The sequence below is a fragment of the Mauremys mutica genome, chromosome 2, assembly GCF_020497125.1.
Source record: "Mauremys mutica isolate MM-2020 ecotype Southern chromosome 2, ASM2049712v1, whole genome shotgun sequence".
NCBI lineage: Eukaryota > Metazoa > Chordata > Testudines > Geoemydidae > Mauremys > Mauremys mutica.
The window spans coordinates 136,572,904-136,600,034 of NC_059073.1; the positions used below are offsets into that span (position 1 = coordinate 136,572,904).

Genomic DNA, 27,131 nt, shown 5'->3' on the forward strand with positions numbered 1-27,131 from the left:
ACCATTTCCATGTCACAGGCACAGCCCAGGGAAGCGACTTGCCCAAGATCACAGAGCAAGTCAACGGCGGAGCCAGAAAAATGAACCCAGGCGCCCTGCCTCCCATTCCTTTTGGACCCGGTTTTCCCAGGCCCATGCTAACCCACTCTGCATGCCACAGCCCTTCTGACTCGGGACTGGGGCGTGAGCTGCGTCCACACTGCAAAATAGCAGGGCTGGCACACGAGTCACAGTGGGACTCTGGCTCAGAGACCCACCCGCCAAGCGGCTCCTAGGACCAGGGTCTTGAATGCTTATGTGTTGTGGGGGGCTTGGACCCAAACCTGAGCCCGAGCCTGCAGCCGGACGCCGCGCCCTGCAGGTGGCGGTGCTGCCCCGGGAAGTCGGCGGCTGGCGCCGGCCCTTCCTCCTGGAATCCCGGGCCCAGCCCCCTCCCCTCCCGGCATGGGCTGCGCTGGGGCCGGGGCTCCGCCGCTCCTGTGCGCCCGGCTTCCCCGGCTCCGGCGCCCGCGGAGGAGAGGGCGCCCGGCGCTATGTGAGCGGCCAGCGCAGGAGCCTGCCCCAGCGCCCCCCCTGCAGCCGGCGCCATGGAGAAGCAGAAAGGTACCGCTCCCCTTGTCAGCCCCCGGGGCTGGGAACCCCTCTGTGGAGCGGGGCTGGCGGTAACCGGGGTGCCAGGGGGTGAGATCTGAACTCAGCACCTCTGCCTGTGCTCTCTGGCACCCATAGGTGCTGGAACGAAGGGCTGCCACACTCCCTGGCTTGAAGCGGTTCCCATCATACCCAGGGTTTGGCTCCATGGCTGTCAGCGCCCCTCACTTGACAAATTGCTCCAGCCCCACGACTGGCCCGTGCCCGCCGCCGCCGGTGTGGTTAGACAGCAGCTCGCGTGTTCCTTTTCCAGGTGGTTGAGTGCATGTTGCGTGTTGCCTGGGAGCGAGGCGTTGACATACGTGTAACGGTGCCAACGTGCCGTCGGTGCCGCCTCTCTCTTGCAATGTGGGCTCATTTGAAAGCACTCCTGGGCAGTTCTCTGCTCTGGGGTATTTGGTTGGGAGGCCGGGGATCTCCAGGGGTGAGGGCTGTGACCCATGCCTGGAAGAGCCCTTCTCTCTGCTGCTTGGGAACACGCTGCCCAGAGAGGGAATTCCAGAACTGCCATGTCTTCTTCTCTGCAGTCGTCCTCCCTTATCCCTTCGTGGTGTGAGTCATCTTGCAGCTGGCCAACACAGCTCAGAAAGCTGGAGTCCAGGCCCTGAGCCGCTGAGATGGCTCAGGAAGCGGAGATCAAATTAGGAGAACCTGGGATTGGAGGGAAGCGACTTCCCTTGGAATGGGGTCATTCTGGTGCGGGATACAGAGGACCTCACGGTCTCACATCCATGTGCTGAGCTCCCCACAGCAGCGCTGGGTGTCAGAGTGGGATGTCGGGGCTGAGATCAGATCCCTGCAGAACTGGTTGTTTCCCCATCCCTGGCTTCTGCTGCATAGGGAGTGATAGTACAGGAGGAGACTTTATCCCGGGGGAAGTGGGAGTCACATCCCGATCCTGGCTGATCTCCCTTTAAAGGACTGAAAGAGGCCCCTGCTGGGGGTGGTTCTGTCTGCTTCATCACCCAGCTCTGAGCCTTGCGTCTGAATTCCTGGCAGCTTTTCCAGTCCCTAAAAGTGACCTGGGGAAAAGGTATCGAGATCAAGCACTAGCTGCTGAATGGCCTTAAAACACTGGCATCTCAGACACATCCCAGTCTTCCTTCACCTTTTCTCCACCCCCCTGCTGTTGCTGGGAATGCACTGCAGATGGGGGATTGCTGCATTCCGACATCTCTGGGCTGTACAAAGGTTGCCATGACCGTGCTGGCTCGGTCCCAAGAGGCTCTGATATACCCCTGTGCCCATGGTGGGATCTGGCTAAAAGAGAGCCCTGCACAGGGAGCTGGCCAATCTGTTGGTGACAACAGACCTGGGACGCTGAGATCTGTAGCGTGCAGGGTGTTTGTGTGTTTCCTTGCAGCAGTACACACTTTTAGCAAGTGTTTAGCATCCTGATTTTATATGTGCCCTTGGGGCTCACCTGAAAACCAGACCCTGTCCCATCCCGGCTTAACCAAGTTTTGTCTCCCTCTGAAACTCAGGCTATTATTATTTGGCAGTGTGGTCGAGCGGATGGGGCGTCAGACTGGGAACCAGGATTCCTGGATTCTATCTCTGACTCTGCCAGTAATCTGCTGGATGACCTTGGGCAAGTCGCTTCCTCTCTCTGTGCCTCTGTTTCCCCTCCCACCCATTGTCTGTCTTAGACTGTGAGCTCTTTAAAGCCGGGGCTGTCTCTTACTATGTGCTTAGCAGAGTGGGGCCTTGATTTCACTTGCGGCCTCGGGTGGTACTGTCATGTAAATAATAATAGCGGTCTCAGTCAAGGATCAGGCCCCAGTGTGCCAGGTGCTGCATAAACGTGCTATATAAAACCAGCGTCTGCTCCAGGGAATTCCCAATCTGAGATGGTGACACACAGATGAACAGACCTGTGGGGGGGGGGGGGGCGGGGAGTAGGGACAATGACAAGATGACAGTGAAGCCTTTGCATAAATGGGTGGACTTTGTTCCTTCTCCTGCTAGCATTGCTGGAAGACTGTATTCCTCCGCCAACACCTGACTGAGTCCAGTGACTCTGGCTTTTGCACTACTTTAAAGAGGAGGCGCTTGGGGCTGGTCCGTGGGCACTCTGGGGCTGGGTGATGGAAGCCTCAGGCAGCACACTGGGGTCTATGGCATGACCCCTTTCCCTGGGGAACTCAGCACCCACCTCCCCTGAACGCGGGCGCACGCCTTCAAGGCACATCACCTGGAGCGTCTGAATGGACAGTGGCCCAGCCATCGCTGACAGCAGCGGGGGAATGAGGTGTTAGGAATGGGCTGGTAGAGGAGCTGGATTTTCCATGTGCCTTTCCCTGCACTGTCTAGACTTCCCCAGCTCCACGGCAGTTCCTGTTCTTTGGGTCGCTGTGAAAGTTGCTCCCACGGTTCCCAGTAAGGGGCCTACTAGACGTGGGATTGGGGCATGGGGACCCGGACAGGGCACGTTGCTGCAGGCAGCAGCTATTGTGGGAGGAGACGGGAATGGGGGCAGATGCGTTTACCTTCAACCGCTCTTTCTTGCCATGGAAACCGAGGCAGCTGTTTTCAATCTCTATAGCATTTACTTGGCCCGGGATGTTTATGGATGGCGCGTTGTCAGGGGCGAGTCGGAGACCCCTTGGATTGCAGCAGCCAGGCTTTCAGCACCAGGGAATGACGCTCACACCAGCGCAGGCACGCTGACACACATGCGTGAGCACACGTCTGCAGGCACACACGCTCGTAGGCGTGTAGACACAACCATGTGCACACCCTGTCATTTAGACAGCCACCTGGGCGCACACAAACCTGCATGCACGTGTGACAAAGCGGGTGAGCTCACATGGGCGCACACACACCTTTGTGCACGCATACATGTGCAACAAAGCACAGGATGCACATGCTCTCGTGCACACACACACAAGTCCATCTTACTAAACCCACGTGAAATGCAGTGCACGCGAGCACAGAGCTCTCCCGTTGCTGATAGAGAGGAGGAGCGCTGCTTCCCACAGGCCCGTGGGCGCTAAATGCTCTGACTCATCCCTTGCACGTTGGGTGGCTTCCTCCCCCAGCCCCCGTGTCATGTGTTCCTGCAGCGCGTTGCTCTCCGGGTGCCAGGCAGCAGGTGAGCCCCTGAATGAGCTTGTGACAGACCATCATTGACGTGGGGAGGGGGGGGGAAGAAGAGAGTTAATGGCAGGGCAGGTCCTGTCAGAGCTGGGCTGCTTGCTCATAGCTGTGGGTGCCAGCGGGCTGAGTGCGGGGTTCTGGGGTGCTGGGGTTGCGAGGGATAAGGCACGAGCAGGCACAAGGTGAGAGTTGAGGGGAAATGTGGCCCCCGGGCTGGGGTGGGGGGAAGAGGAGCGGTGCTGGGAGTGGAGGGGATGTCATCACAGGAATTCAGGCTCTGCTGGGGTCGGGGGAGGAAGGAGGGAAGTGAGGAGGTGGGGAGACCAGAGGGAAGCAGCAGGGAGTGCTCAGTGCACAGGGCCCCCAGCCTGGCCTGGCAGAGCTGGGCTGGATTCCCTTCCCGGGGGCTCCCTGGATCTGCACTGGAGGAGCATGCTGGCTCTGCTTGTGCTGTGCACAGGGATGTCTCCCTCGCCCAAGTTCTCCCTCCTTTATTTCCAGAAACCCGCCCCCTTCCCAGTGCCCCCCTGTCCTGCTGCCCCTGAACAAGGTACAGGGAATTAGTCATCCCCGCCCCTCCCGCCTTGCCCTGTTTCTTGGGAAGTCCAGATGTTTGGATCCCCTCCTGCTTTGCTAAATCCATCTCCATCCCAGATGTTTTCTCTCCTGCAGGCAGTGACAGTTTGCCCATGCTCCCTGCCTGCCCTTGCGCCCCTGTCCCAAATCCCTCCCTCTCCTCTGAGCATCTCGCTGTTTGTCCCAGGGCCCTGCACGGCTCTGCAGCACCCGCTGTGGCAGGTGCGTGCACTGACCACTGATGGTGCAGGGGCCCAAGCCTGGGGAGGATCCAGGGGTCAGGCAGGCTGGGAGGAAGGTGCGGGAGCAGCAGCTGGGAACAGGATGGATGAGGCCAAACTCCTGTTGAACCCCAGACTGACCCAGGCTGCAGGATTGCTGAGCAATGTCAGAACGTTTTGCTCCCTTGAGCTGCAGATGGGGCCCAGGTAGGACGCTGGGGCTCTGGGAATGCAAGGGGTTGGCACCAAAGGAGAGGATGATATACGAAGAGAAGTGAGCCCAAGCTGCATAGACAGTGGGCCGGAGAAGAGGAATCATGCATCACTCAGCCACCCCCTGGGGGAGCCCAGCAGCCCCTATGCTGGCTGACTGCCCACCTCTCTCTCTTCCCACATCCGCCCACTCACCCTCCTTTGCCATGTCGCCGGCCGCTTCGCTCTCCTCTTCCCTTCACCCAGTCTCTGAGCCCCTCATTGGTCGTTCTCCACCCACCCCTGCCAGTGGGTTTGTGCAAAGGATGGGCAGGGAGCTGGAATCCCCACCTCTGCCAGCACAGGATTCCTTGCAGTGCTGAGAACCAGGCTCACCTCAGCCAGGTGCTTGCTCCCCGTCAAACCGCCCTGATGCTTCTCCAAGTACCTGGGCCGTCTACCGCTCTGCTGCATCCCCAGCTGTTTACAAGGCACTTCAACATGTGCTCTCTCTCCTGGATGCAGCCAGGTCTTCCTGAGGAGTCGCATGGCGTGACTCTGGTCTGTGTGTGGGGAGGATTTCACCTTCTTCTGAATCATCAGCTATTGGCCTCTGCAACAGGCAGGTCATGGGACTAGATGGGCCCACTGGTCTGATCTGCAGAGACTGGGGCTTGGTGGGCCTATTGGTCTGACCCAGCGCAGCAGAGAGCTGTGGGGACCAGGCTGGACTCACTGGTCTGATCAGGAGTAGCAGGGGGATGGGGATACTGAGCTAGATGGGCCGGGCAGGGAGGTGAGACTATCATCCTAGATGGAGGGGCCAGTTCAGCAGCGAGGAAGGATTCCAGCACAAATGGATTTGTGGTCCAGTCTGTGGATTAGGGAGCAGGGTGGTGGGAAGGGGGAATGGGGGAGGGACAGACACAGTTCTGTGTTCTTGACTGGCATGGCCGAATCTGAAACTGGAATCCCATGATGAAATATGACCTCGGCTTTTCTTGCCCCAGGGGAATGTGGGACAGCAGGTCTGCAGCCTTCAGAACTACAGGGTCCGGGGTGTGGGAATAAAGCACAGTAAACCCTTCTGTTTTATGAGTCAGGACTGGGGAGGTGGGAGGGGAGCGGGGGCTGTCTCGCTTCTGCGCACTTGGCAGCTCCGTATCAGTCTTTCCAACATCCTTGCAACACACGGAGTTTGGGCACCTTTCCCAGCCCTCTCCTCTGCTTGACCATCCTGTGAAGAAGCCAGGATGTTTCTTCGCTCCAGATACTGACCACACGACTTGCCATGGGTCTGATGGCGCGCACTGTGTTCGCTGATCCTGGCCCCCTTCTCAGACCACCAGGTCTGGCGTGCCCACTGGCTGGATTATGCATTAGACCCTAACCAATATAGCTCCAGCTGCTAGCCGATGTGTGAGTGCATCAGGGCAGGGCTGGGCACATTCATGTTTGTTTAGCTGCCCCCATGGAAATGTTTGGGGGCAGTGACTGCTCCCCACCCAACACCGCAACCCGATCTGCTGCTGGAGAATGTTAAAGCCGAGGGAAATTGGAAAAAGGCAAAGGAAAGAGCAGGAGATGTTGCCTAAGAGCGAGATCTCTGGGTACATCCACACTGCAGCCGGAGTCGTCATTTTCCAGCTCGTGTACCCGGGCACGTGCTAGCGTTGATTGGGCCAGCGCACTACAAGAAGCAGTGCAGCTGCAGTGGCACGAGCTAGCCGCCTGAGTCCAGTCCCATGCAAGATTGTAGGTAGGTATTAGGGCGTCTAGCCGATCCCACTGCCCGTGCTGCCATGGCCACACGGCTGTTTGTAGTGCGCTAGCTCACAGCTACTGCCGTGTATGTCTGCCCATGCTGGGAATCACACCATCAGCTGCAGTGCAGCCCTTCCCTGCAAGGCTGTAGAATAGCCCCCAAAGGAAGTGGTGGGAGCCCCATTGGGACTGGCCGAAGAACGGCCCATGCGGAACAACCCTTCCCTGTTTCCTGCTGGGATGAACTGCGAGCCTCGGTAGATTCCGTCCATTGTGAAAGGAGGTGCTGGGTGTGAGTCGGCGCTGTCCTACCAGGGCAGGTGGTAGCAGGAGAGGCTGGCCAGACTGGGGGCTAAGAGACATGAGCGATTCCCTAGCCGAGTAGGTGAGGAGGACGGAGGAGAGAGCCACGTGTCCATGGATGGAAATGTGCTGGCATGCTAGAACGGAGGTGAAAGGGGAGTGTCATCGGAAAACAACACGGGTCTGTCAATATGACTCGAGAAGCCGCCGACCTGACCCTCCCCAGCTGGAGGGTAAGGATGGTGCTTCATCCGTAGCCCTGTCCCAGGCAGTGGGGCAGGCCGCTTACATCAGATAGACTTACAGCTGATGAGAAACTTTCTCCCCCACCTCCCACTGTGCCAGGCCAGGGCAAAGGAGGAATGCGATGGATTCTCTCCCCTCACTAGCCCTTGTGACTGGCTTCCACGGCGTGACCTCCCAGGACCAGCCACATAGAGCCATTAGGAGCCTGTCCGTGTGTTCAAACATGTAGAGGAGCAAGGGGCAAACTGAGGGGCTGAGCATCTGCCCCAGGGTGGGTGGTTCCAGGCCTTCCCTCGCAGGTGGGCTGGTATCGCAGCCCCTGCCAGCTGCACTGTGATCGGGAGAGGGGGACGTGGGCCCGTTGGGCTGGGCAACGCGGTGCTGCTGGGGAAGGCTGGGCTGCATGCTTTGCAGAGGGGGTGTGGCAGAGGTGCTGAGGGGTAGGAGTGAGATGTGTTTGAGGTGTGTGTGTGTGTGTGTGCTGGGAAGAGGGCTGGGTTGTGTGTTTTGGGAGATGCACTGAGAGAACAGGTGTATGCATTTGGGAACTTGTGTGTGCAGAAAGGGGTACATTGGGCTGCGTGCCCGGGGAGGGCGTGGTGTGTCTGGGGGCACTGTGCTGTGTGTCCGGGGGTGTAGGGTACCTCGGAGGGGGGCGGTGTGCCCTGTGGGGATGTTGTGCTGGGGGTGCTGTGCTGTGTGCCTGGGACATATGTTTCCTCGTTAATCAGATAAATGACTATCTGCGTAAGGATCTGGGGAAGAGGGATGGAGCTGCCCCTGCATACTCACATACCAGGAGCTTTGTGGGGCCTCTCTGCCCCCCCCCCCCCAGGAGCCTGGCAGGGTCTCGTTGCTCCCCAGGGGATGGGGCCCCTCTCATGGTTCTGAGAATGCCAGCTGGGGTGTGTGTGTGGAGAATCTGGGGAAGCTGTTGACCGTGATTTGTCCAGAGACTCATCAGGGAAGTGCCATGGGGAGCCATCTTAAACCCTGACCCCGCTCCCCCTGGGCCTGGAGACAGTGAGCTGAGGTTAGAACAGCTCTGCACGCACTGCCCTCCCAACAGGTCCTATGATGCGGCAGTTCCCTACGGTGGTGAGGTCCCCTGAGAGCAGCGGGCACCATCACCGCCATGGGGAGCAGGGCCCATGGGCTGCCTTGTGGCTCGTCACCTCCGTGAGGGGGTTCCAAGAAATGGAGTGAAAATGGGCCTGGTCTCAGCCCTGTCCCACCCCCCTGGGGGGCAGGGAGGTTCCCTGGGGGGTGAAGGATGCCCTCTTTGGGTAGGGTCAGGGTGGGGGGTTGAGGGGGCCTGGGGTGCGGCCTTTAGGGCAGGCTTGCCATGGCTGGGCAGAATGGGCTTGGTGGAGCATTCCCAACATTGCAATTGTTCCAGGCAGCAAATTGCAGCTTTGCGTTCAAGGGAACCAGTGAGGGAACATCGGTGCTGGGGGGACGAGGAAAAGGCCGCCTGGGCCTCAGGCCAAGAATCAGTGGGTTTCGTCAGCGGGCCTGCAACATTTTATCACAGCTGGGAGCGGGGAGTGGAGCCTGGAGCCGTCCGGAGTGGTGCCGAGAAGGGAGACGCAAAACATTTCCAGATGCATGGCGGGGAGGGGGGAAGAGCAGTCTGGCAGGGTGGGTGAGGAGCAGCCTGGCAGTGGGGAAGCAGAAGCAGGGGAGTCTGTGTTGCCCCCTCTCTATGAGGACGGGGGAGCTGCTGGGGGCTGGAAGGGAGCATGAGGAAAGCTGGCAGCACTGCCAAGGTCTCCACCCTGGAAGGACGTTTGGCTGGGCGAGAAGTGGAGCAGGGCCAGGCTCTGGGGTTCCACTGCGATTTCAGGCCTCTGCAGCAGAGTTCAGGCGGTGGGCAAGCAGTGACCTGGGTGTCTCCTGCATGTCTCCCCATGCTGTGCCCTCTGCTCTGTGTCATTCCTGGGAAGACTGATGGGGATGGTGGGGGTGAGGTTGTAAACTGACTGGGGAAGGGGGAAGAAGCCCCTCCTCCACCATATGTTCCTTGAGTGCAGGAAATTGCTGCTGGGACATAGAGCAGACACAGCTCTATGTCTGCTGGGGCTACAATCTGGAGGGCCCCTTCCACCATTTATGGCCCAGGTGATGCTTTGCATCTCTTAAATGGCTGTGGTGAGAATGCCGAACCCCTGCTGGGGACCAGGCTCGCCCACCTCGCTGTGCTTGTGACCCGAGCCGGGATTCGAACATGGCTTTGCCGAGGTGTAGGAATCCACGGAGCCATCACCGGGTGAGGGGCAGATTCCAAGGGTTTGGGTCAAACCCACAGCTCCTTTCTGGGTCTGCCATCCCAGTGCCAGGCTGTCTGGAACAAGGGATTGCTTTTGGACACAGGGCAAAGCCAGGCAGGGATTAGCAAACCCAACGTAAGGGGTGGTTTGCATCTAGGTTCTGTTTGATCGGAATCCCCCAAGTTCTAGATTTTCAGGAGTGCTGAGTGCCCACAAATTCTGTGGGCGTCAGTGGTAGCTGCAGGTGCTCAGTCCCTCTGTAAACCAGGCTGGTTCTTTCGGTGTCAATCTGTAAGCCCCCAAGTGTAAACGTCTTGGGCTAAGCCTGTAGAGGGAGGAAGGAGAGCTTCTGGAGAGGAAAGATGGTCTGGAGGTCTTGAGCCTGGGAGGCAAGACTCCTGGGTTCATTCTGTGCTCAGTTGGGGGTGTTATCAAGTGGCTAGGGCAGAGAGCATAGGCTCCATTCCCAGCTCTGTCACTTACTTGCTGTCCAGCACTGAGCAAGTCACTGCCATGCTCTGTGCCTTGGTTTCCCTCTTGTAGCATGGGGGGCAATGATCCATTCAGAATCCCTTTTGTGGTGCCAGGTGCCTTGGAAATGCCAATTATCATTATCCCCAGAGGCTGACAGAGAGGGAGCCAAGGATGGGGAGTGAATCCAGGCCTGTAACCCAGGATGCTGCTGTGGCGCAGAACAGGCAGGCTCTCCCTGGGCTTTGCCTTTGTTCTGGGCTGATTGGGGGCTTTTATTCCTCTTGCCAAGCCATGCGAGGGGGCGGCGGGCAAATGCTCTGCATTGCACTGGGAACACACCAGCCTTCATCAGCTGTGCTGTTTGGTGCAATATTAACGCCCCCTCCTTCCCCCCCCCCTTTGGTGCGTGGGATGTCAGTGAAGGCACAGAGGCTTCTGAGCGCTTGTTGGTGGCAGGGCACAATTGCCCCGCTGTCTGACAGAGGGGGTCATGGATGAGGGAGGGGTGAAGAGGCCTTGTTCAGGCAGCAGCCCTGGGAGACAATGCAGAGACATTCCCCAGCATCGCTAGCCCGGCGAGGGAGAACGGGGAAGTGGACTGAAAGGAGAGATGTCACCGGAGAACTTTCCAGCCGCCTCTGCATCTTTGATGTGGCCTGGCCAGCCTTCCCCAAGGGGGGGCGCTCCGGTTCCATCCCTAGCGCTGCCACCTCCCTCCCTGATGCACTGGGGAGCTCTCTGGCAGGAAACACTGAGTTAAACTCACCCTTCTCCCAGTCAAACCCCATATTCATCTCTCCTCTCAAAGAACCTGGAAGCCCAGTCCCCCAAACAAGCCTGCTCTTTTAGTGTGGACATAAAGGGCCTTCAGTCTCCCACTGCTGCTTATTCTCTCCTTGTTGCCCCCTTCGGTCACCCTCCCCTCTTCCCTAGCAGCTCTGGGTACCTCTTGTGTCCTCCTCTGAATGGCAGGATTGTGCTGCGAGCTGGGGTCAGGTGCAGGAGATGGGAGCAATGGGTCCCCAGATGACCCGTGGGTGCAAGGAGCCGGTTCTGGGCCAGGCTGGATATAGAGAGCAGGGGAGGGCAAAGGGATATTTTCTCTGCTCCTTGTTGAGGTTGAAAGACTCTTGCCCCAGTCTCGGAAACTCCAGCCCTGGGCCTTACCCATCGTGCGTTGACCTGTCCTGGACACCCAGAGCTCCATGCGCTCGGCTGGTTGGCTCTAAGGCATTCCCAGGGGCTCGGCTCAATCAGCATCCTGCTGTCTTGGGATCCCCCAGTGGGGGGCGATGTGACAGAATGGGGTTCCCCTAGTAACTGCCCTGTTCCTTCTGTGTTGCCTGCAGATCTAGACAAGCTCCTTTTGGACCTAGAGTCCTTCCTGCTGATCTTGGACCGGGAGAACCTCAGCTACATTGCTCAGGCCAAGAAGAAATCCATCGCTGAGCTACTTTCCAGGTTCCAGAGCCCTCCATGTATGTATCCTGCTGCTGGGGCATAGGTATCCAGAGACAGGTGATGATCTGCTAATGACCCATGGGGGCGGCTATATCCTAATAACTCCAAAAGAGGGAAACTTTCTCTAGCAGATCAGATTTGTTCCTGCAGCCCTGTCCATTTCCACAGGCTAAGGTGACCAGATGTCCCGATTTTATAGGGACTGTCCCAATATTTGGGAATTTTTTTAAATATGAACTCCTATTACCCCTCACACCCTGTCCTGATTTTTCACACTTGCTATCTGGTCACCCTACCGCAGGCTCTCCATGATCCCTGGAAACTGGTCCAGCCAGTCAAATGGCTTCTTTGGTGCTCACCATAGTCCAGCTCTCTGGATCTTTGGTTATCCAGTTTGTCGCTCTCTGTAACTTTGCTTACCAATGAGATTGTCCCCTTGGGCCTGCCCAGAGCTGGTTCCATTTAGCCCTTTTTCCTACCTGTGCCTGACCCCAATCTTCTTCCAGCATCCCTGTTATTCCTACGGGTTTGCCCACTAGTTTCATATCAGCCGATGATGGGGTGTCTGCAAACTGTTCACTCCAGCTCCCGGACTGGAGCTGCTTTCGGCAAAGGAGAATGATGCATACTGAACATGAACAAGCCATTGCTGGACTCAGTCTCCAGACCAATCCCCGTCCAAGTCCCTAGAATTTGAGGTTAATTCGGGATTGTCTGGAATCTCCCAGCACCTGCCCGCCGAGTCACCCGACCCCATCCGGAGCAGCAGCCTGATCTCAGAGCTTTTATCCCCCACTTGTTTGTGGCGTTAGTCCCGTCACCTCTTGTGATCCTGATCCGCCTCTTTCCCCACAGCAGAGGACGCAGAGTACATGATCATGCGCTGCATCTCGCCCTCCTCTGGGAGCAGCGCCTTCCAAACGCCACCTGACCTGAGCCCACGCCAAGGTGAGCAGTGGAGTTGGTAGCATGTGGGGGATGCGAGAGGAGTTGCACGAAGGAGGGGGGGAGTTCCTAATTATATATGTCGGGCCAGCCCCTGCTCTCAGTGACACAGCTGCGGAGCCAGAGGGACTGCAGTGCAGGCATGAGCACCCTATGCATGAGATCAGAATCAGGCCGGGTGGGTCGAGGCCAGTAACGGGTTCAGATTTTCTGCCAAATACGCAAAAGTGGCCAGTGATTTCAGTTGCCCTTGTTTGAGACACATGCAGGTATCCAAAGCTTGGCACCCAGAGGTACTGGGCATGTTTGAAACATCGGCCTATGGGATGGTGGCCAGGACTCTCCGCTTTGGCTTAGAAGATGCTAACACTGTAGCCCGGTGCCTCAGCCTGCAGGGACACTCACCCCCTCTGAGGGGAGTCTCAGTGCTACCCATTGTTATAGAGAGCCTGGAGCTCTGTGCCCCACGGCGGCAACTGCACTGAGTGTGGGCCCAAGCTGCCGTTGTGGGTACTCAGCTACTGGCCAGGCCCACTTCGCTGCCAGGCTGAGGGATTTGGGTGCCAAGCTCAGGGGTCCACATTTGCGAACTGGGCTTTATTAGTGACGCAGGCTGAATGATCCCAAATGCTTTGAGGCCGGATCCAGCTTGCATCGGCTCCCATGGGGCTTCCCTAGCTCCAGACACCGGGTCTCGCGCTCTCTCTCGAGGATCTTCGGCCCACTCTTGGGCCTGGAAGGTTTGGAACAGGGCTGAGCAGAGCAGCTGCAGCACACTCAGCATCCCGCGGTAACCGAGCGGGGGCTCCCGGCTGCAGCTGGCACCAGTGGCTAGTTGAAATGATTTTAATCGTTACCTTTCTTGGCAGCAATCTCGTCTCCAGACACGATGGGAAGGGGAGAGTGTGACTCGCCCGCTGCCAATGGCCAGTGCTCCTCAGGCGAGGTAAGTCTCTGGATCACTCCAGGTCAGGAAGCAACGTGAGAGGGAGACAGAGATCTCAGTTACCTCTGATGCCCAGGGTGGAGTTAGCGGGTGGGCGCTTTTCAGGGTCCCAGCACCTGCTAAGTGCGTGGGGCAACGAGAGAGCCTGTCACACTGTGGCTGTCCTGCTGTGCCCACTGCTAGGAGGCCAGCCCCAGGCACGGGAGCATCCCAGCCCCTGGCTGTTACTGTGACGGCGTGGGAGAGGGAGACTCAGCACATATTCCAGGCAACACTGCACGTCCCTGGGCTATGGCCCTGCTGTCCACTCAGTGCAGAAAGAGCGGAGCAGGGAGCATGGGGAGGAATGTTCCCATGCAGCCTGCCAGCTCTGCATGTCCAGCAGAGCCTGGGATGCGTGTGTGTGTCATTCCCCTGAGCCTCCCCGGGGCTGAGCAGGGTCCCCAGCCCTGGTGGGGAACCCAGACAGGCAGAAACGGGCTGCGGGGTGGCACATGTGACCCCCCCGTTTGCCCCATGACTGCATCAGTGTTGGCTGCAAGTAGGGGCATGGGTTGCGATTGCACCCTCTTGATACAGATGAGGGCGGCAGGATTCTGCTCCTGCTGCTCTTGGACTCCAGGCTGTGCTCAGAATCCAGCCCAGGGTTTCTAGGGGCTGAACGTGGGGCAGTGGCTGGGGATTGGGGTGACTGGCCGAGTGTGGGGGAAACGGGCTGAGGGAGGGGAATTAGAGGCAGCAACTGGGCCATGGGTCAGGGACTGGAGTTGGAAAGGGCTCAGGGGGCTGTGTCCGAGGGTAGGGGCAGGGCCCTGCATGAAGGAGATGGGGCAGGGGTCTGTCTGTTTTTCTCTCTTGCCCCTTTGCTCCCAGCTACCCCTTGCTATCCCTTGGGCATCTCAGGATACAGGGGTCATAGTGAGGCCTCCCTATCCCACAGCCCCGGCCTGAGGCCTAGGGAAGGGCCCGCCTTGGCTCCCAGCCTGTGGCAGCGGGAGCCGGGTTTCCCGGCTGCTGGGCTGTCAGGCCCCTCCGCAAACAAGAGCAGATGGTTTGGCCATGAGATCATTGGGGAACCGGAAAGGAATAGGAGCGTCTGCAGCACAGACTGGGAGTTTCCAGAGAGGGATGTGCAGAGGGCTCCACTCCCTCCCCGCCCTCCCTGTCACTCCCACCTGCTCAGGTGTCCAGTGCCTGAGGAACAGCCATACAGGGGACTGGCCGTGACAGGACCTCATGGGCACATTTTCCTGCATACGGAGATGTGTTGCCGTGCCTGTAGTATTGGATCTGTTGTACTGCAGAGAGCAAGAGACACGTGGTATGAAGTAGCAGAAGTGGGTGTGTTGCATTGCAGGGGAGGGACACATTACATGAAGTGCAGCACCATCTGTTGCATGTGCAAGAGAATGCAGCAGGTGTTGCATTGCATGCAACAGAGCCAAGTGTCATTCTTGTGGAGAATGGTACATTGCACGGCATGCAGCAGGGGCGTGTTCCATCACATGCTTCACGGGATGCACTGCATTGCATGAAGAGAGGCACATTTCATTGGATGCAGCAGGGGAAGCTGTCCGCTGCATGCGGCTGAGGATGCGTTGCATGCAGCAGAGATATGGTGCATTCCCATACCGTGGGACGTTGTCTTGCTTGCATGGTGGGGGGATTGGTTGACAAGATGGCATTTCCCCGTGCTCTGAGCAGATGTGCAGCTCCAGCGGAGTTCTACTGCTCTTCCGGATGTGGATGGAAGCAAATGTGGGCTCCAGATGAGGTAACAGGAGCCGTGGCAGGGGGGAGAGGACCACCCCCCGGGATGCGATTGGCAGGAACAAGAGCGGTGTCCTGTGCCAGAATGCGAGATGTCGCTGACAGATTTCAGAAGCAGTTAATTTGGTAGCTAAACAGCATGAAGGCAGCAGAGGCCGATTAACCGTAGAGGCCACTTTAGGGGCAGTTAAGTTGTGAAGGAAGCAGAAATCCAAGCCACGGGCATCAAAGACTCTTTCATCTCAGTCCTGTCCAGATGCAGGGCTCTGAGTCGGCAGACGTGCTGCCAAGGAGCAGGGCGATTGCATGCTGGCGGGGATCCGTGCTTACTCCAAGCCCACATCAACCTGGAACAGGGAGAGAGGGAGCTCCTGAGGTGGAGATTGAGCAACTGCCCAGGGAAGGGAGTATCTTGAGCCTGCCCTTCAGTGTGCAAAGGGAGGGCACAGCTCCTGAGACCTCTCCTGAGCCCCCAGGGGACTGGCAGGCAGAGTCCCACTGACACCCCATGCCCTGATACTGCCTCCCCTGGCTCTGTTGCGCTGAGTTCTCCCTGCTCTTTCTAGACAAACCCGTTGGGCGTCCTGCCCCACCTCCCTAGCCTGCCAGCTGAGGACTCCTACGAGGAGGCAGAGCCCATCAGCCCCGAGGGACATATGAGCCCAGGTAACCAGCTCCATTACACCCCTTCCTTTCCGAAACGAGGTGGGAGCAGCTGGCAGGACATATCAGCTGCAGCGTGTGTACACAAGCTGCCCCTCATGTGGCTGTGCCATGCCTGTCACCCAGGACCCATCAGCTGCAATGTATGCACCTGGGACCCCCCCTCCAACATCTGTGCCATGCCTTCTGCACATCTGCACAGGGCACCCCTGCCTCTTGCTGCTTCCCTTTTACAGCACCCTCCTTGCTTGTGGCACGCCTCCTGCATGCTGTGCCGCCTCTTCCATCTAGGCCACGTGGGCATTGACTGTAAGCTCTCCAAGCCCCGCTCGGCTCCCTGCATGGCTCCCAGCTCCAGCGGCATGGTGTGCTTCCCATTGCAAGCCCAGAGGCCCCTGGCACTGTTGGGGCGGCCCCTTGCCGACAGGCAGCTCCATTCTCGCCAGGCGCTTGCTCAGCGCCACCCTTATGCTCTGGGCAGCGGGCGGCGGGGACACAGACAGCAGCCACTACGAGTCATACGGCGAGGACGAGGACTGCGTGAAGGACCGTGCGCACTACATCCAGTGGCCACCTGCCGCTGGCACCGCCGAGGCTCCTGCTCGCCCCGAGGCCCAGCTCTGCGGCTTCCTCTGGAGGAAACGCTGGCTCGGGCAGTGGGCCAAGCAGCTCTTCATTGTCCGGGAACACGCCCTGCTGGTGAGCATTGGGTAGGGCCGAGAGGGGTGGGAGCACTCGCAGGTGGAGATGGCTTCCCTGTGAAGGCTGCGTGGGCTGGGGTGTGTGCAGGACAGTGCCGGGGGGGAGGGAGGGGCTTGGCAACAGGCGCCCAAGGGGCGAAGAGTGCAGGGACGTGGAGGTGGGTGCAGGGAAGAGCTGCAGGGTAAAAGGGTAGGTGAACTGAAGTGCATTCGGTGCCCTGAACCTGCCAGCCCCCTAACCCACAGACCTGCAGACCCTGCACCCTGAACCCCTAACCCCCATCCCCCCAACCCTGACTCCCTAAACCCACAGACCTGCAGACCCTGCACCCCGAACCCCTAACCCCCATCTCCCCAACCCTGACCCCCTAAACCCACAGACCTGCAGACCCTGAACCCCTAACCCCCATCCCCCCAACCCTGACCCCCTAAACCCACAGACCTGCAGACCCTGCACCCCTAACCCCCATCCCCCCAACCCTGACCCCCTAAACCCACAGACCTGCAGACCCTGCACCCCGAACCCCCATCCCCCTAAACCTGACTCCCCTAAACCCCAATCCTGAACCCCCATCCCCCCAACCCTGAGCACCTAAACCCACAGACCTGCAGACCCTGCACCCTGACCCCCTAAACCCACAGACCTGCCGGCACCCCTAACCCCCATCCGCCTAATCCTGACCCCCCTAAACCCCAACCCTGAACCTCCATCCCCCCAACCCTGAGCACCTAAACCCACAGACCTGCAGACCCTGCACCCTGACCTCATAAACCCCCATCCTGCCAAGCCTAACCCCTAAACCCACAACCCTGCAGACCCCAGACCCCAACCCCCCAGTACCTAACAGTGAAGACCCCCACTCCTATATCCTGAATTCCAGCCCCCAGCCCCACAGGGAGGGTCAGGGTTGTGAGTTCCAGTTCCAAGCCCTGCTATCCCCAGTCTCGGACCCTTGCGCTCCCCGCCACCCCTGGCTGAGCCATGCCCTTTGCCCTGTGCTGCCACAGTGCTACAAGTGTGCCAAGGACCTGCAGCCAGTGCTGGAGCTGGACCTGCGCGGCTGCCGCGTTGCCTACAAGGCCAAGCGCAGCAAGAAGATGCAGCACGTGCTGAAGATCACGGGGGCGGCGGCAGAGACGCTGGTGATGGGCTTCCAGAGCCACCAGCAGGCCGAGGACTGGAGGAAGGTTTGGAGGTGTTACACCCTGGCAGAGCTGTGCATGGAGGGGGGCCATGGGAGTGCGGAGGGTCAAGAGTGGCCTCTGCCACCGCCTGGGAGCCCCCGAGGGGGACTATGGGCGAGGAAACAGCTCCTGTCGGGGTGAGACTACATGTCAGATGAGTCTGCGCTGCCCACTCCCCTCTGTGGGCAGGAACGGGCATCGTCCAGACAGAGCCATGTGCTGCCCACTCCCCTCTGCAGGCTGGGCCGGGCACCATCCAGTCAGAGCCCTGCGCTGCCCACTCCCCTCTGCAGGCTGGGCCGGGCACCATCCAGTCAGAGCCCTGCGCTGCCCACTCCCCTCTGCAGGCTGGGCCGGGCACCGTCCTGTCAGAGCCCTGCGCTGCCCACTCCCCTCTGCAGGCTGGGCCGGGCACCATCCAGTCAGAGCCGTGTGCTGCCCACTCCCCTCTGCAGGCTGGGCCGGGCACCGTCCTGTCAGAGCCCTGCGCTGCCCACTCCCCTCTGTGGGCAGGAACGGGCATCGTCCAGACAGAGCCATGTGCTGCCCACTCCCCTCTGCAGGCTGGGCCGGGCACCATCCTGTCAGAGCCCTGCGCTGCCCACTCCCCTCGGTGGGTGGGGACGGGCATCATCCTGTCAGAGCCCTGCGCTGCCCACTCCCCTCGGTGGGTGGGGACGGGCATCATCCAGTCAGAGCCCTGCGCTGCCCACTCCCCTCTGCAAGTGGGGACAGGCATCATCCAGTCAGAGCCCTGCGCTGCCCACTGCCCTCTGCGGGCTGGGACCGGCACCGTCCTGTCACCTGGGGCTTGGCAGATAAGTTATGGCCTGGCTCCCCCTGTAGGCCAAGCTGGGTGCTGACAGTTGTTCCCAGAAATCTCACAGAGCCGTGGGGAGGGAGCTGTGCTGTGAGGCGAGCCAATGCCCTTTCTTGCCAAGCTGCAGTACGTCCCCACACAGGGCTCCACAAGGAGTTTGCATTAGAGAGGCGTTTGCAGGAGCCATGGGGGCTCTGACCCTCCCAGCAGCGCATTCCTTGCCTTGGAAATGACTCTGCTCTGAGGGGGCTGGGCTCCTGCTGTGCCTGGGGGGCTGGGATCCCCAGCTGCCCCTTCAATGGCTGTAATGCTGTCCCTTTCTTGCAGGTGATTGAGGAGGTGAGCAGCTCTCCTCTCAGCAGGCCTTCTGCCCACAGCTCCCCAGTATTGCCCAGCTCAGAGCAGGGCAGGAACTCACACCAGGTGAGTAGGTTCCTTAGCCATCTCTAGCCCTGCTACCGGGGATCCTGGAGTGCTCTCACACCCCTCTCCCCACCCAAGTTAGCATCGTTGTTCCTGTGTTCCAGCAGGGAAACTGAGGCACAGGGGAGTGACTTAACCAAGGTGTCACGGTGAGTCAGTGGCAGAGAAGGGAATAGAACCCAGAAATCCTGACAGTCTCCAGTGCGATAACTGGGAGGCGAGACTAGAACCAAGGAGCCCTGACCCCCAGCTATCCCATCCTGTCCTGAGCAGCTCCTTCCACAACAAGCCCTGCTTGCTGCTGCCCACAGGAATGTTGTGAACCCTGAGGAGGGACTCTGCCCTGGGACATGCCCATAGCTCTGGGGATGTGCCCAAGGGCACAGCCTGACCCAGGAAATCTGAGGGAGGGAGATGCCCTTGTGAGACCAGACAGCACTGGGTTGTTCCCTATGGCATGTTGTGCCATTTGAATGGTCCCATGTGATGGGGCTTCCTCCTCCCTGGGGAGCTGCCCCCCATCTCCTGGGTCTGCCCATGGGGAAATCTCTGATGTTCAGCCTGAAATTCCCTCTGCTTATCCACTCTCCTCGCCTCAGTGATCATTGTCTGTGGCACCTGTGTCTCTCTTAGGTGAGAGGTTCCCAGCTTGGCTCTGACTCAGATGAGGAGAACTCCCAGATCAGCCCAGCTGCAGCCAGCTGCATCCCAAGGAAGGGAGGTGCGGTATTGACCAGCCTGACCACTCTGTGCAGCATCAGTTACCGCAGCCATCCTGTCTGTGGGACCCAGGGCTGGAACAGCCCAGGGTGCTGGGTGCATTGGTGGAGATGGGGAGGAGACCCAGGGCTGGAACAGCCAGGGTGCTGGGTGCATTGGTGGAGATGGGGAGGTGATCCAGGGTTGGAACAGCCAGGGTGCTGGGTGCATTTGCAGAAGGGCTGGTGGTGGGGAGGTGACCCAGGAGTGGAACAGCCGGGGTGCTGGGTGCATTGGCAGAGCTGTGGGGGTAACTGCACACAGAGCCCGTGCTCTCACCCCAGGCTTTCCTGAGCTCCTTTCCCACAGCCCACAGAGGCATCAGCTGCAGTTTGTGCTGAGTGGGTCAGTGCCAAGCCCTCTCCCCGATGGCGGAGGAGGCAGCGGAGGCACATCTCCTAACGAGAGGCCTTGGGGGCGCTCTGCAGGTTTCCTGGACGTGCTGCTGAACAACCAGTGGCAGAAGCTGTGGTGCAGGGTGGAGCAGGGCGCCCTACGGATGTTCAGAGACCCCAGCTGCACTGAGAGCCCTGAGTACGCTGTGCCGCTGGCGGGCAGCAATGTGACCCCAGGGGCCGACGTGGGCCGACGGCATCACATCCACATCAGCCAGCAAGGCAGAGAGGTCGCTGTCCTGCAGGTGCGTGGTGCAGCTGTGCTAACCCGTATGGTGCTGGCATGGCCCGCAGCCAAGCTGTAGCAGAGAGACCATTAGCTTGGTGGTAGGGGGACAGCTCTCACTGGCAGCATCCCACAGATGGTAGGAACTGGATCTGCCTCTCCCTTTCTGGAGCTCCAGATGGTGCTGTGGTCACGCAGACGTGGGAGCCGCACTCCGCGCCGATTGTGCTGTGCATGGGGAGACGCAGCAAGGAACCGGCCTGGTTCCCCAGCCCTCTGCTCTGCCCAGTCACGCCTAGTCCTTTTCCTGCCCTTGTGACTGCAGAGCCGATGCCATTCCCGAGAGGAAGGCATCTCCATGGCCCCTCCCTAATGGACCTGGTCCAACCTGTCCCCTTCTCTGGCGCAGACCCACTCGGATGAAGAGAGGGACATCTGGCTGAAGATCCTGCAGGTGGAGAAGGGAGCGGAACCAGCCTCTGTGTATGAAACCTCAGTCCCTGGAGATGGACCCAGCTCTGTCCCTGTGGGGTAAGGAGCCCGCAGCACCCCTGAGACACAGTGTCTCTTCAGAGCAGCTCCCCCTATTTCCTATCTTCACGTGGTCCCAGCTTCCTCCCTGCTTCAGCCTTCTTTCCATTCTCCTTCCCACTCGGCTAAGGCAGGGGACCTGGCTGCCCGTGGGTGCCTTAAGAACATAAGAATGGCCGTACTGGGTCAGACCAAACATCCATCCAGCCCAGTATCTTGTCTGCTGACAGTAGCCAATGCCAGGTGCCCCAGAGGGAGTGAACCTAACACGTAACGATCAAGTGATCTCTCTTTCTCCTTTGCTGGGACAGGGCTCCCGGCACAGAATCCTGGCTGCTTCTGCATCTGGCACTGCCATGGGGACCCAGTTACAGAACTAGTGCATGACCGAAGCATGTGCTAGCCATGTTGGGGTCAAGCCATGCTGTGTCCAGACCCCTGGTGTTACCGCTCAGATGCACAGGGCATCCAGGCAGCACTCATCAGGCCCTGCTGTGTCCAATTCGAAGCACTCATGGGCCTCAGGTGCTAAGCAAGGAAAATCCCCACCCCCGATGGGTGCCCAGCATCACAGGGCTTCCTCTCTGCTCTGCCTGCAGGGGCCTGCTGTTGCGGAGATTCCCAACCCCCAACACCTACATGGACGACCCCTTTGGGCAGCTCACACCGGCGACTCACCCCAGCCCTGTCTACTCCAATGCGGATATACTGCACCAGCTGGTAACCTCCATGTAGTCCGGCATCTGTAGGCGTTTCTAGCGAGTGGGCCAGCCCCTTGGCCAGCATAGCTTGGTGAAACTCCATGGGGATCTGGGTAGGCGCATCTGGCCAGCTCGTCCACAGGCTCCTCACTGGCTTCTCTTTGCAGCAGCAGAGCTTGGACAGAGCCACTCAAGACCAGACGCAGAGACTCCCATGTTCCCTTCCCGACAGTGCCTTCAGCAACCCCCAGAGCAGGGCTCCAGAGGAGACAGGTGAGTGAGGCTCCCTCTCCCAGCGCAGCAGGGACGTGGCTGCACCAGGGGGCAGACTCTGTGTCCGACAACAGCTGAGCATGGCCTCATCTTGGTAAGAGGCAGCGTCCCAGCACTGGTCGGCTCCCACGTCTGCCACAGCATGTGCTGAGAGGGTATCGCTGCTTCTCTGGGATGGGCTGGCTCCAGTGGGTCTCCAGGTGGCACATGCATAGAGAAGTGCCCCTCTGTTTCTCATTGCCTGCTACAGAACAGCTCCTCCCCTTTGGCCATGGGCATGTCCAGGATTCCCCTGGGCCCCAGGCACAGAGCAGCTCTGTCTCTAGGTTGGTTCAGCATGCCCAGAGGGGGAATCCCTTTCTGAGTGCTCACGGTCACACAGCCTTTGACCCCTTTCTCTCCTGTGCTCTTCCAGCTGCTCCTCCAGCCAGCCCGGGCAAGTCTCTGAACAAGCAGTGGGTAGAGGTGGCCCCGGAGCTGAAAAGCCGGGATTTTTTCCAGTCTCAGCGGACGCTGATGCAGCCCGCGAGAAAGGGCGCCCCGGACAGCTTGGATTTCTTAATTGGTATGATTACTGTACAGCCTCAGGCAAGTTGCTGACCCCCTGCCCCCGTGCCAGGGGTCAGCAAGACTTACTCAGTGCAGGAGAGGGCTGGGAGGGTTGAGCCGTGGGTGTTGTCAAGGTTCCCTCCCCACTCTGAACTCTGGGGTACAGATGTGGGGACCCGCATGAAAGACTCCCTAAGCTTATTTCTACCAGCATAGGTTAAACTTCCCCAAGGCACAAATCCTTTCTTTGTCCTTGGACTGTATTGCTGCCACCACCAAGTGATTTAGACAAACATTCAGGGAAAAGGGCCACTTGGAGTCTCTGTTTCCCCAAAATATTCCCCCAAGCCCCTTCATCCCCTTTCCTGGGGAGGACTGAGAATAATATACTAACCAATTGCCTTTAATAAAAGTACAGACCAGACCCTTTAATTTTAGGACACTAAAATTAATCAGGTTCTTAAAAAAAACTTTATTATAAAGAAAAAGGTAAAAGAAGCACCTCTGTAAAATCAGGATGGAAGGTAATTTTACAGGGTAATAAAAAGATTTAAAACACAGAGGATTCCCCGCTAGGCTCAACTTCAAAGTTCCAAAAACAGGAATAAACCTCCCTCTTAGCATAGGGAACATTCACAAGCTAAAACAAAAGATAATCTAACGCATTTCCTTGCTTTACTTACAACTTTTGTACTGTTAGATGCTTATTTCAGGTAGGGTTTTAGGAGATTTTTTTTTCCTGCCTAGTCCCTCTCTCTGTCCCGAGAGAGCACAACAAAGAGAGCACCAACAAAACCTCCCGCCTCCCCTTCAGATTTGAAAGTATCTTCTTTTCTTATTGGTCCTTTTGGTCAGGTGCCAACCAGGCTATTTGAGCTTCTTAACCCCTTACAGGTAAAGGAGGGATTTTATGCTACCCTTAGCTGTATGGTTATGACAGGTGTCCTGCGACTCTCGGGGCATGGCTGTAAACCAGAGTGAGTCAGGGTGGCAGGACTGGGCCTTCAGCTTGCCATGTGGGTTCACATGGCCCCACGATCTGCCTTCTTGCAGGTAAGAGGGCTTTCCCCAAGCTGGAGGAGAAGGTAGGGCAGCTGGAAAGGGCGTGCCGGATGAAAACCAGGCTGAAGGCTGGCTCGGAGATGAACCTGCTAGCCATCGGCAAGTCTCTGAAGGGCCACATAGCCACCGCCACCAGCTCAGCAGGCTCCGAGGTAAGGGAGGATGAAGCAGGGAGGGTGAGAGCCAGACACTGGGCAGCCATGAGACAGAACAGTTGGGGGCTAGAAACCAGCAGGGGCTGTCCTAGGGCTTCCTGCCTTTCTCTTCTCCCATCCCTTCCCCAGCATCTTCTCTTCTCCCTCTTTCCCTCTCCTTATTCTGCTGCTTCTCTCCTGTTCCTTGAGAAAGTCAGGTCTAGCTTATGTCCTTCTTTCTTGCCTTTAGACAAGGTGGGGAGGTGATTCCATATGGAAGGGAGCCCCTAGACAGGGGGAGAGGTCTGACCAGAGGCTGGAATGGCCCTTGAGCAGTGGTTCTCAACCTATTTACCATTGTGCCGCATCCAATACCTATATGGCCCTGAGGATGTCACATGGGCCGCAGCTCTGTGCTGATTGGACCGCATGTGACCCACGGGCCACAGGTTGAGAACCACTGCCCTAGAGCCTCTGTTCACAGGCCGTGCAGGGTAGGCAGCTAACCCCCCAGACAGATTGGAAAGAAGGGCAAAAGGGGGCTCCCAAACCCACCCCTCTTCTCTACTCTTATACGCAGGGTTCCTTCCTAACACCTCTGCTGAAACGCACCACCTCCACCAAGAGCGCCCTGAGGCGAGCACCCTCTGTGGTCATCATTGAAAAGGGGAAGGTATTGCAGAAGAGAAAGGTACGGAGGGCCATCTCCTCTGCTAGGGAGAGTCATGCTGGGTGTGGGGGGGAAAGGCCTGGCTCGCCTAGCACTCCCTTCCCCCCACAGGACATGGGAATAATTGTCCTTTCTCCATCCCTCTCTTTCAGGAATGGGAGATGAAGTCTGCCATGTAATTGGCCCCTTCCACCCGCTGAGTGTTCCCAAAGGCAGGAGACATTGCACTGTACATATACATATCAGACCGTGTGTCTATATATATACCGTTAACGCTGCATGTGGATCATGCACAATAAACTCTGAATCTCTCCTTTTTTTTACCATAGTTATCAATGTTACAATAACTCTTTTTCTGGTTTTAAACTGACTGGATTTTTATAGGTTGTCTGCAGTGGCACTGAAATGGGGAAAAGAGGACCAGGCTGGGTGGGAGAGGGCTCACCCCAGCATTACTGGGTCTGGACTCTTCACAGCAGCATATCCATCTGGTACCATTTTCCAGGGAGCTATTCCGCAGTGGCTTGTGAGCTCATTAGCCACCAGCACTCTCCTCCTTGCGGTTGATGTGACAGAGGTGGAGCTGAGATGGCTTCTTTGTCTGCATTTACGGAACCTTCCTGCAGCTTCAAGTTGCATAGGCTGGTGCTTCAGAAGACAGTTCTTTTGAATGCCTCCTGACACACGGGATGAAAGATGAGAACAAACGTGAACAACAGCTTCCCATGCTGTTAGACCCTAAAAGAAAGTGGAGATACAAAGAGGATGCTCTGGGCTACCTAGCTATGTGTTTTTGAGTCCTTTGAAGTCTTTCATGGATCTCCTCCACTTCTCTTTCTAGCAAACACCTTTCTCCATAGAGATAACAGCCCTCCTTTTGATTTCCAGATAGACACAGACATTTTACCGTGCAGGGATGGAATGATGCAGCTCTTTGATAACATTACATGCATTGTGCAGCTGGGCATGTCTGAAATCAGAAGAAGAGTGCTTCTAACTGGGTACGCTGGCCATACAACCAGGAGTCTAAAGGGGAGGAGGAGGCTGCCAGGAGGTGTGCATGCTACCCTGCTGCACTGCCTCTAGCCAGCTGTTCTTGGCAGCCCGCATGCTGGGACTGAAAGGGAAGGAACATGAGCGGGGACCAAGAAGTGTGGCAGCTGCTTTTAAAGTGGTCACAGGCTCTACTAAGAGGAGACAATAATTTCTGGAGGCATTTAGAGATGGGCAATTCACTTCTTTTTGAAACATCAGAGTCCAATGAGCTAACACCCTGTGGAACGACTGTAGGTGCCCACTGCGGTTTAGTGGATCGAGCACAGGGCAGGGAGTCAAAATGGCTGGCTTTTGTCCTCGGCTCTACCACTCCACAACCTTGGGCAAGTCTCTTCCCCTCCGTGTCCCTCAGCTTCTCCCTCTGTCAAACAGGCCTAATGACACTGACCCACCTTCATAAAACAATCTGAGATCTGCCATCAGCACCAGAGAAAGGGCAAAGTCTGGTTAGTAACTCTCTCCCAAGCCTGAAAGCTCAGATGCCCAGTGAATATTTAAGGGTGAGGCATGGACACAACTTTCATTACAGCAAGTGGCATGAGAGTAACTGCACTGAGAATAGTGTAAACACAGGAGCATTGATTGTATTTATCTTTATAGGGACTCAGTCATCTTCAAGGTAATATGTTGCGAATAAACTAGTGCCTTGTGTTACAAATAACATAGCAGAGGATGAAAAGAATTTTTCAAAATATAGAGAACATATAGTTATTTATGTTCTTCGGCGAAGACTTGGACAATGGAAATCAATTCCGCGTCACTTTCTGGTTCTGATCTGCAATCAGAGCTGCTTTCCCCTGGGTCTGCCCAGAGCCATGTTGAAGTCAACAGGGCTGCAGCTGGCCCAGTGTGACAGCCATCCCAACACACCTGGGATTGAAATAGACACCTCCAGAGCCAGAAGCCTGAGTCACTGCACCTCGGCTATAAGAGATTCCCATCCTCAGTGGAGCACAGAGAGGAACTCACACCACACAGTGCCCAATGGGTTTCATAAGGGCTTGCTCATGCAGAATCAGTAATTTACAGGATCCGGGTATAAGAACCTGACCGTAATCTAAAGCAAAACAGACTTTGTTGATTTCTATTGCATGGTGCTGCAATGTTTGGGTTGCAAACACTGCAGGGGAACTGTTATTTGTTTAAAAGCAACTGTTTGCATTGGATTTTGTTTTGTAATTGTAGACATATTTTTTCTAATGTTCTTGCGTTTTTTAAAAACATGCTTTTACCAAATTGAAATGCGAGGGTGGGGGTGGTGAGAGGAAATGTTAAATTGACAGTGTGCCTTTAAAGGTCCAATATGTAACTTGTTAATTCAGAAAGATGTCAGGGTTAGATGGGGGGAGTCTTTTTTGTTTTTTTGCTGGGGTTTAGGGTTGTTTTTAACAAATTATGTCAAATAAATGTTTCAAACCCCACCTTTTATCTTGTAAAATGCATGATGCTTGGAGGGGTTTCCTTTAGTCTGGTTTGTGCAGTGATTTTGTGATAGGGAAATATTGATTAGGAACATGGCTGAGGTTCAATAGACATTTTGGTTCTGACCCAGGGTGAGATTAAAATCTAGGTGAGGTGAAAAAAGCTGGTGCATGAAACGGCTGGATCCCCAGTTCTCCTAACCCACCCCACCATCTCTTCAAGTTTAAAATTAAGACATCCACTGCTGGATGGAAATAAGAGGAAACCACATGGAAAACGAGAAAGAGTGCTTTACTTTAAAGGATGTTTTAGGGAAACACTACTTCCTGTAGCATAGCAGTGGATTTTTCTCTCAAGGGCACAGTTCTGCCACCCTCTGGCATACAATGCAATTGGCACAAGCAGACATTGAATGTTTAAAATGGTACTTATCAGTTTTAATGCATTTTCAATACATCTTAAAATAAGGAGTGGGGGGTCTCCCTATGCCCTCCTGACTCTCTCCCCCAGCTCCCCAATACCCCCCGGACCCCCAGCCCCGATCCCCCATGCCCTCCTGACCCCAGCTCCCTGATCCCCACCCCCAGATCCCCCATACACTCCTGACCCCTTTCCCAAGCTCCTCCATATGCCCCTGACCCCA

At 57.2% G+C, this 27,131-nt stretch overlaps 1 protein-coding gene across 4 annotated transcripts; it reads left to right on the forward strand.

Annotated features, from left to right (window-relative positions):
* Nucleotides 1-431: 431 nt before the first annotated feature.
* Nucleotides 432-26,875, forward strand: LOC123364716 (actin filament-associated protein 1-like 2). 4 transcript variants are annotated; one of them, XM_045007052.1, is made up of 17 exons: nt 8,605-8,693; nt 11,146-11,274; nt 12,113-12,205; nt 13,072-13,148; nt 15,485-15,584; nt 16,063-16,280; nt 17,291-17,470; nt 18,615-18,710; nt 19,344-19,431; nt 19,898-20,109; nt 20,500-20,621; nt 21,221-21,341; nt 21,490-21,595; nt 22,011-22,160; nt 23,198-23,358; nt 23,921-24,031; nt 24,163-26,525. In XM_045007052.1, the coding sequence occupies exons 1-17, from the start codon at nt 8,657-8,659 to the stop codon at nt 24,187-24,189; spliced, it is 2,028 nt and encodes a 675-aa protein (XP_044862987.1). In that variant the 5' UTR covers nt 8,605-8,656; the 3' UTR covers nt 24,190-26,525. The 4 variants fall into 4 exon arrangements, with proteins under 4 accessions (XP_044862984.1, XP_044862986.1, XP_044862985.1 ...); XM_045007049.1 differs by lacking the exon at nt 8,605-8,693 and adding an exon at nt 432-603 and having other exon boundaries at nt 15,485-16,280; nt 17,291-17,478; nt 24,163-26,874; XM_045007051.1 differs by lacking the exon at nt 8,605-8,693 and adding an exon at nt 6,366-6,498 and having other exon boundaries at nt 12,116-12,205; nt 15,485-16,280; nt 17,291-17,478; nt 24,163-26,875.
* Nucleotides 26,876-27,131: the final 256 nt, after the last annotated feature.